We start from the raw sequence: 9,265 nt of genomic DNA on the forward strand, positions 1-9,265 counted from the left end.
TAGCCTCTACCTTGCTGGGACTCCCCCACCCCCAGCCCAGTGAGAGATGTGATAGGATCCCCAGTTCCGCTGTAAATAAGGAGACATACATTTCTGGAACTGGGTCACTTGTCTTTTGCCACAGAAACCAGTACACAGAAGAGCAGTTCTACACTACTGTTAGTACTGTTCTCAAGTGTTCTATAAATAGGTTTTGTAGACAAGAGTAGGCAGCTGGACATCATATATGGTATACTGTTGTTTCTGCTTGAAAACAGGTTCAGAGCTTTGGAACCAGCGTATGCTCAGTGTGAAGACTGCTCACACCAGACCTTCACACTGCCAGGGCCTAACACACTACTCAGACACAAAGCCTCAGAAGAGAACCTGCCCTGCTAGTTTTGCCATTAGCGTGTTGTGAAAAGTACACACTTTTAAACTCAGTTCTCAGCCAGAAAGATGTACTGGAAATCATGGGCTCAGTCATTTCTAAACCCTAATCTCAGCTTGGTTATCCATTAGCTGTGTGGCTGGGGCAAGTGATTAATTTACCTGGATTTGATGGGAGATTAAATGAGGTATTTAAACCTTAGTTTATTCCCTAACAAAGGATAGCCATCAACTAAATGTTAATTTCTTTTCCTCTTCCTCCTCGTCCTAGTAATTTAAATTCATGTTTTACTGAGAAGAAAATAAAGCAAAGTACCCTGGAGATAGCGTGTGTCACCATAAGTCTAGGTGCCCAAGAGGGAAGGGAAGAGGGAGGAGAATTCCCACCAACTGTCTCTCAAGCTCTTTCCAACTAGGAAAATCCCTCCCTTCCTCTTTCTGTCAGGAATGTCGCAATCCATATGGATCCATTTTCTCAGGCCAGCCTACATCAGACCAGTGCACAGAAGCTCTCTTTGTCCTTTAAGCTATTCCAGAAGCTAAAATGACAGAACCGAGCTATTTGCGCAAGACAGCAGGTAGCTAGGGCACCAGACAGAGGGAATCATTATCCAGGTCATGCCCATTTGCTAGTCACGTCCAATCTTGTGGTTTCCAGGGGAATTGCTCTGAAGCACATTAAAAATTTGAGGATTTGTAAAGGTAATAGGCCCAACCCCCTGCCTCTTCTGGCAGTTCTGTTATGACTGATTTATGAATGCCAGGCATTGTCCATGCCATTAAACAGACATCAGGCAGTCAGAGATTAACATGTACAAGGTGACAAGCAGTATAAAAATACATTTGTGTCACAGCCCAGTACAAAATCTCTGGTTAGGGCTCTCTGCGGCAGCTAACTGTCAAGCGGCAGTAATTAAACTCGTGTTTGTTGTCACAGACAATCTGGGTGTTGCTGCTTGACTGCTTGGAAGAAGAGGTTTATTTGGATTAAATTTAGCAACCACAGAGCAAATTTCCTTCACTTGCTGCTCTGGAGAACTGGAGGCATTGTTCTTAGCCCTGCTTTTCAGTAACTTTCTCACACTTAGGCACCTAAGGAATTTTCTGAATAGCTCTGCAGTGTGTCCCCCACCAGGGTGCAACGTTTCCGAACAAAACAGGTCCTCAGTGGAAGAGTCAATGTCATATTCAGTTCAGGCACACGCTGCCCTAAGTTTACAAAATCACCCATCTGGCTTGAGGAGACTTGTGTGGTTAGTACTAATGGAAACTTTCCATCAGGAGAGTCGTTTGCTGAAGCCAAGTGCGAACCCCAGATCAGAGGGACTGGTCAGGTCCTAATGCCCTGCAGACAGTGCCATAGTCAGTGCTCGTCAGCTCCTGTGTGTTTGTGCAAAGTCAAGAATGGATCTCGTCAGGGATTTGTTGGGTCGGGGCCTTTATTTTCCAACTTGTTGCTCCTGTGTTTGGAGACCTAATGGCACTACCAATGTTGATTATTACATGATTACCATTACATTGACATTGTACTGCCTTGACCTTTTGGCCTTAGAAAAGCCAAGGAAAGGTAAATCAAAGTAAATTCTAAGGATTATTTTACTATAAAGGACTTTTGGAGAGACAGAAAGTAGATTAGTGGTTGCCTAGGGCTGCAAGGGGAGGGCGGGGGATTCTTTTTATGCTGATGAAAATGTTCTAAACCGGATTGTGGTGATGTTTACATAATGCGAGTATACTAAAAGTTACTGAACTGTACAACTTCAAATGAGTGAATTTTGTGGTATGCGAATTCTTTCTGGATAAAGCTGTTTAAAAGACTTTAGGTAGAGAGAGATCAAACAAAACTGCACTGCTAAGAAGCAGCTCAAGATTACTTGCGCCAAACTTCAGCAAATCCAGGATTTTCATTGCCAGTCAGCCAGAACAAACTCCGTTAGGAGCCGCCACTATCCCTTGAGAAATGTTGCTTTGCTGTGGCCCCTCGTCCCGTCAAGGCCCTGTTGGACCGCTTGTGCCTCCTTCATTTTGATGCCCGGTGCCAGAGCCTTGCCTGTGTCGTCCTGTGCTAAGCTAGAAGTTTATTTGAGGTGATAGTAAGAACTGTGGCTGGAGATCAATGAACAATTATCCATGCTTCACAATGTGTCTTTTGTGAATCAGTGGCGTGATTAAAAGTTAAGCTGCTTCAGACAGAGGATGAGATTTCTGGGCACTGGTCATTTCTTTCTCATCATCTTTGGACAAATTGAATTATGACTTGGGGATCAGTGGGGTTTTATTTCCTTCCTTTTCATTATTGGTTTACTCTAGCAAATAAATAGTAATTTAGTGATTACAGAACAATGTCAATGAGCATATGTATGAAAAATAACAAATTTGCAATTATCGAGTGAACTCAGTGAGCTATCTGAGTTCATTCACTCATTAGAAATTACTAAAGGTTTTTAAAATGCGATGGTACCTTGTAATCAAGGCTTGGGCAAAAAGAGCAACTTAATTCTCCCTTGCTAGTAAAAATGCTAATTGATAAACATGTTTATTTGGTCTCAATCATTATATTTCTATGAACTTATCTCAAAGAAATAATTACAGTAACCCACAACAATGTGTATTCCAGGATGTCTTAAATGGTCAATATTTAAAAGAGGACCTAAACAGTTTAACTATAATTAGACAATAGGATGTTAGGCCCGAAAAATCACATTATTTAAAACCTCAGCAAAGTAGATTACAATGATAAATACTTAGTGAAAAATAAAATAATTTTTAGTGTGTGGAAGATTCTGTAGAAGTATAAGCAGGCACACCGCACAGGAAGTGGCTGCCGTGCTTTGCATGATAGTGACTTTTTTGGGAGACACTCTCCAGGCTGTCCTCAAACTCAGAATCCTCCTGTCTCGGCCTCCCAAGTGTGTGCATCCCCATATCCAGCTAACTTCTGTTTTCTTACAGGAGAGATATTATATATAATGATTCGATTTCAGAGGATTTCTTAAACTAGAAATCCTCTGAAATCTCACTTTTTAGAATTATATGTGCTGAAAGACTTTTGATCTGAGTGTTTAACACTGAATGGGGCAAATTCTGTTTACAAAACCATTAATCCTTACAGTAGAGAGCTGAAATTTCAAAACTATGAGTTCAGTTTTCTTTCACACAGCTAATTGTACAGTTTGGCAGTTACAGCGCCAGTGTCTACGCAGCCCCAAATGAGAGCCAAGATGCATGTGTTCCTTTCCTGTCCGTGAGACTGCCCCTCCCACTCTGGGTATCACACCCGCTCAGGGACAGGAAGACAACACGGGGATGGGCCGCGCCAGCCTGCAGAAGACTTTTCCAGAACTCACCCCAATACCATGCAGATGGTCACGCTTACCTCACGGGCCGGAGCTCACTGCTGGGGAGCTCAGGAGAGGACAGCACCCGCCCTCCTCCCTTACGGGGCCTGCATCTGTGGCTTCAACCGTCCCCAGTGAAAAACTGTTTTAAAAACAAGTGCGTCTTTACTAAACACACAAAGCCTTTGTTTTCCTGTCCTCTCCTAAATAATAATACAAAACTGTTTAAATAGCATTGACATTAGGCATTATAAGTAATCTAGAGACAATTCACAGCACACAGGTGGATGCGTGTAGGTTACAGCCGAACACTACACCATTTTGTATGAGGGTTTTAGGACTTGGTATGGTGAGGTGCCCTGGAACCAGGCTCTTACTATTTAAGAAACTACTGTATTTGGCTTTAGAGCCTGGTAGAGGGAGAAGCTAGCTGACATGCTCTGATGAGAGCAGACCCAGCCTTGTAACAGCTGGTGCAATGTGTAACAGCAGTTCACTCTTAGGATTATGGCGACACATGTCATTTTGTCTAACATGAAGTGATCTTTTTTATCTGGACTCTCTGTCAAGTTCTATCTTAGATAAAGGCTCGCTAGATACACTGTCCATATTGAACTTCAAGAAATAATTAAGAGGAGCTTCACTTTGACCTCCACATGCAGGCAGGGAGTGTCACAGAGTTAGCAGAGAGCAGATGCTTCCTCAGCTCTGCCCTTCTCCACCCCATTCTAAGCTTCTCTGTGCCCCAAGGTGATCACTGCCATACAAATCCTCTCTTTGAAATTGTCTTTCCTATCCCTTCCCTCCCAGAAAAAGAAACCAAATTGCTTACTGACTGAAAAGCGAAAGTATTTAGTTTCCTAAGGAGCTTTTAGGAAGTAGCAAGCCTAAACTTCCGTTTGGATGTCAAAAGCTGCAGCAGGGGCTGTCTTCATCTGTCCCATGGCCAGGAGAGCCCTGGGGTTTCCCTGCCTACTGTCGAGCTCAAGCGCCATAATCTGGTCATTAAATTGCCTCTCTGTTGCTCTGGCCTTTTATGTGTGCAGTACTAACAAAGAGGTTAAGTGTAAAACTCTGTGAGCCCTCCACAATATAAAAGAATCATACCCACTGAACAAAAGGAGTTTCTCAGTGGGTCTTGCCAAGACTCTTAAATAGTTGCTTTTCTTTGAGTTTTAGGAATGGAGTATAGTTATTTTTTCCTTAAAATTATCTTTTTATTCCCCAGCAATCAATAGCGGGACTTTCAAGTTGCTACCTAGGTGTGTCTGATGGGCAGTAGTGTAAGTTCACTAGAGGAGTGCGGTCATTTTGAAGCAGCGTGCTTATCTGATGGGCTTACATGGCCTCTTCCAAGGAAATCATATGATGTAGCAAACTGCCCAAAACTGACATCATAGGAACAGCAGCCGTGGTAAAGTGGCACTGTATGTGTTATATTAAAAATAGTAAAAATAGCCAGTCATGATGGCACACACCTGTAACTCTAGCACTCGGGAGGCTGAAGCAAGAGGATCACTGTGAGTCCGAGGCCAATCTGTGTACCTGTGACTTCAAGGCCAGTCTGAACTATATGGTGATAACCTGTCTCACAAAAAAATAGAGTACATTACTAACTTGAAATCTTTATTTCTAATTTCAGGATTTCAGTTCCCTGCACAAATGCAGAAGTCAAAACATGTTAGCTAGTCATCCACACATTACCAGAGACTGCTACCAGTCTCTGCCATCAAGGTGGAAGGACTGGCAGGACCCGCTCCCCTTCTCTGACCGTCTACACGGGTTTCCATTTACCAGCTTCCTTCTTTCCTAATGCAACTGTGGCTGTTTGAGGGGAACGGCCAGGAGCTCTGAAAAGAAACTGTTTCTGTGCTTGTATTTTCAGAGTTCCAAGCTGAAAGGTTATCGAAAACAAGACGTGAGACTGGGAGGCCTGGGACCTGACTTTGAGTCCAGCAGAGGCAAAGTGAGTAAAGAGGGACATGAGCAGTGCTGTCAGGCTGGACAGGTCCATCTGCCCGTCCGCAAAACTGTGTGGAGGTGCTCCCCCACATCAGGCCTGATAGAACGTCCCACACAGAGGAGAGACCCTTAAAACAGCCCTGGAAATAGAGCAGGGGCCCACACGTTCTTTTGACAGTGAAATAAAAAGTATCAGCCAGTGTAGTTTTAGGTTCCACCCTTCGGTTACCTTCGAAGGCCTTCATGGGAAAGCGGCACACGTGTGTGAAAGGGCGCCTCTGTCATGCGGTCACAGGTCTTCCCTGACATTGTCCTGAGTGGCTGCAGAGAAGACACTTAGGTCCGAGTTCCCCAACTCCTGAGAAGTACCTCCACTCTCCTCTCCTCTCCCCCGGAAAGGAGAGTTCCATTTAATGTGTTTTCACCGCAGCTGCACTCGGGCATTAAAAGACAGTACAGTTTAAAGTTGGAAGCAAAAATGAAAATAAATTGGATAAAGGCAACAAAGAAGGGACTGCAGTGATTTGCCCCTGTTAAGGGAGTCTGCTGCAGGGATGTCCCTCAGCACAGAGAGACGAGGGGAACACGGACTTAACCTGGTCTCTGCCGTGACCTTACATGGTGATCCGCTCCTCCTGTGCTGCTGGCATCGTGCAGGGCCCACTAAAAACCAGGGTCGCCTTAAACAGAGCAGAGACAGCGAGCAGAACCTGAGAGTCATGATAACTGTGTTTCTCTGAACAGATGCAAAAGTTAAAACAGCAGAAGGAATATGCAAAACAAGTTAAAGAGTATAACATGAGGACACTCTCCGTTCTATCCAAACCGCAGACCGCAAAACCTGAAACTAAACCAGTCTTTCCTCGGCAGAAGGTAAAAACCCCTCATGCAGGCGCTTTTTAAATCAATTAGAAGGAAATACTTGTTCCTGCCTCCGGGTGTGGAACTTAGGACACATCCTAATAACGGTCCGTCCTGCAGCTGCGGTTGTCCACAGCTCCTGGAGCTGCAGCAAACACACAGTGCTGGGGGAGGAGACTGTTCATCCTCCTAAAGTTCATTATTTCCACATTTGTCTTCCAAGTGCACTGTGTTAAGTTTGCCACACATAAAAAGTCGGTAGGAAAGAGATTTCTCAAAAGAACAATCCTGATTGACTATGAGTTCATTCTCAGTCATGAGACAGGTTTCAAGGAGGTGAGTGTCTTGCTGTTTAATGTTAAAGAAAAGCCCTTCTGCGTTTCTGTCAAGTTCATGCCTTGTGGTCTTTCACAGGGATTGTAACACATGCTTTCCGCTAGCAAAGAAAAATGATTTCAAGAAATACGGAACGTTCTCTCCCCCAGGCCATCCAGCCAAGGGCTGCGGTGTGAGTGCAGCGTGTGCCCAGAGACACAGAGCTCCACGGCGCAGGTCTCTGCTTCCATTGATCTAGACAGTCCCAGGAAGGACAGGAGATCCTTCGGTGCCTTGAGGGATGAGTACTTCGTGTTCCCTCTCACAGACCGTCGTATTTTCTATTTATTGCCTTTTCCCTCAGACCTTGAAGACCTCAATCCTCTTAGTGGAGTTTCCATGGTGCCACTTTTTCTGTTTTTCTCCAGTCCATTATATTTTCCTGAAGCGCTTCAAGGCCACAAATCTATCGCTAGAGGTTCCTATAGATTCCATGTATACACAGTGAGATATTGGGACTTTTTTTTTCCCCTGTGTTTTAGAATTCTTTCCCTTCTGGTACCTAAATATGCCATCAGTAAAGTCTTATTAAAATACAAAAGTGGTACAAAGGAAGATTTAGAAATTATACTAAGTGATCTTTCTCCTCTTCCTCTCTCTCTTTCTCTCTCCATCACTCCCTTGTGTGTGTGGTGCTGCAGATCAAATCTAAGGCGTTGCACATGCTAAGCAGCCATGCTGCACTGAGCTACACCCCCAGCCCTGATGATTTCATTTTATCATGCCTTTAATATCAGTGGGGAAAAGTCTCAAGGTTTCTAATGATGCACTAAAAAATAAAATTCAACCTTTAATACTTCCTAGAGTTCTAAGAGTGTATGAACAAGAACAGTGTACAAAGGAGGCCCAATTTTACCTCACCACAGTGATACCTTTGGTCTCAAAAACTCACATCCTCTTTAGGTAGCAAGTTCTATTAATAACTCCCTAATAGAAGTTTAATTTTAATAAAACTGCAAGGAATTAAGTATGTAAAATGCATTAGAAATCTATTTTTAAATAGGTGGCCAAAATTCAGTTTTACAAAGCGAATATCCAAAGCTAGATGTGTCATTCCCCAAGTCTTTTCCTGCCCATGGTACAGTGTTTAGTGACTAATATATTTGGCTTAAACTAGGGGTTATATTGCTTTGTTTGTAGTTTCTCTCTGATCTCCATTTCTACTCATACTGTAGCAATTAATGTCTCTACTTGTATTGTAAGTAAACATACAGACTTCTTAAATTTAAGGAATCTAGGGCTTGCTTCCTATTTGAAATAAAATTTTATCTCTATGTTTCTAGGCTTTGGAATACGCGAAGACCATCCCCAAACCAAAACAATCAAGTCTGACTGACCAAGCATCAAAGGGGGGAAAAAATCCAACCTATGCTGGCAAAACAGAAAGTTTACCTGAAATCTCCCGGCTAGAGATACTGCAGAGCAGACACGAGAGGGAAAAACAGGCCGTGGCTGCTTTCAAAGTTCTTCACATTGTCTAGACAGCGCTTGGCAGGAGATGAGAAATGCTCCAGGAACTCACGCAGGAAGGAAACTCCCACCAGCCCGCCCGCATTGTGCAGGATGGCCTGGTGCTGCCACTCAAGCGCGAGCACAGGCTCCCAGAGGCACATCAGCTCTGCGCTGCTCTTCACCTTCTAGCAAGAAAAGATCGCCAGTGATTTATTTTCAAATCAATTAGAATTTGCGGCTGATAAATAACTAGACAATAAAACTTTTAATTTTCTATTGGCTCTTTTGACTTAAACTATCTCTGCCCTTCTTTAGCATAACAAGAACCTTGAAGTTACGCAGAAAGAAATAAAAATGAACTCAACGGGACTCATCAGTAAATTCTGAGATAATGTGTCAAAGATATTACTTAAATATCCAAGTTTACCAAAGGATTTGTATGTAAAATTTTTTAAAATGGAAGGCATATGTAGATGTAGCTATGAAAATCTAACAAATCTCAATATCATTCACAATGTCAAAACATTAGTTAAAAATCCCCAGCAAGTCCAGAAATGCCCAAGTTGGACAGCGCTGATTAATGTGCTTTTACTGAAGCCAAGTACATAAAGTTGCTGGGTATCTTACCATCACAAATATCTTAAACTATTGTCAAATGCAAGCTTCCACATAAAAATAATATTAGATAAAACAAAAGTAGTCTACAGTTCCCTACTGAATGTAAATATTGATAAATATTTTATCTTTTGATGCATGTAAAAAATTCCCAGTCTTAAAATAATTACTAAATCTACTTAATTTTTTATTTCCTTGCTTATATTTGGTGGGCATTGCATTTTTAGGTGGACATATCCAAAAATATGTAATTTTATTTATTTATTTATTTATTTTTTACTGGTACCAGGGAT

The 9,265-nt window shown here is 42.6% G+C and overlaps 1 protein-coding gene across 4 annotated transcripts in view; it reads left to right on the forward strand.

Annotated features, from left to right (window-relative positions):
• The window catches only part of Jhy (junctional cadherin complex regulator), a 60,630-nt gene extending 51,999 nt beyond the window's left edge, over positions 1-8,631 (forward strand). For 3 of the 4 annotated variants that reach the window (XM_063255953.1, XM_063255955.1, XM_063255954.1), the window contains 3 exons: positions 5,593-5,673; positions 6,414-6,542; positions 8,189-8,631. In XM_063255953.1, coding sequence (XP_063112023.1) covers positions 5,593-5,673; positions 6,414-6,542; positions 8,189-8,386 — 408 coding nt within the window. In that variant the 3' untranslated portion in view covers positions 8,387-8,631. Of the gene's footprint in view, positions 1-5,592; positions 5,674-6,413; positions 6,543-8,188 lie in introns of those variants that run through there. The other variant, XR_010049700.1, reaches the window with a different exon arrangement.
• Positions 8,632-9,265: the final 634 nt, after the last annotated feature.

This window comes from Cavia porcellus, unplaced genomic scaffold (genome assembly GCF_034190915.1).
Source record: "Cavia porcellus strain 051 isolate PalLab524CR breed Dunkin Hartley unplaced genomic scaffold, mCavPor4.1 scaffold_9, whole genome shotgun sequence".
In the NCBI taxonomy this organism is placed as follows: Eukaryota; Metazoa; Chordata; class Mammalia; order Rodentia; family Caviidae; genus Cavia; species Cavia porcellus.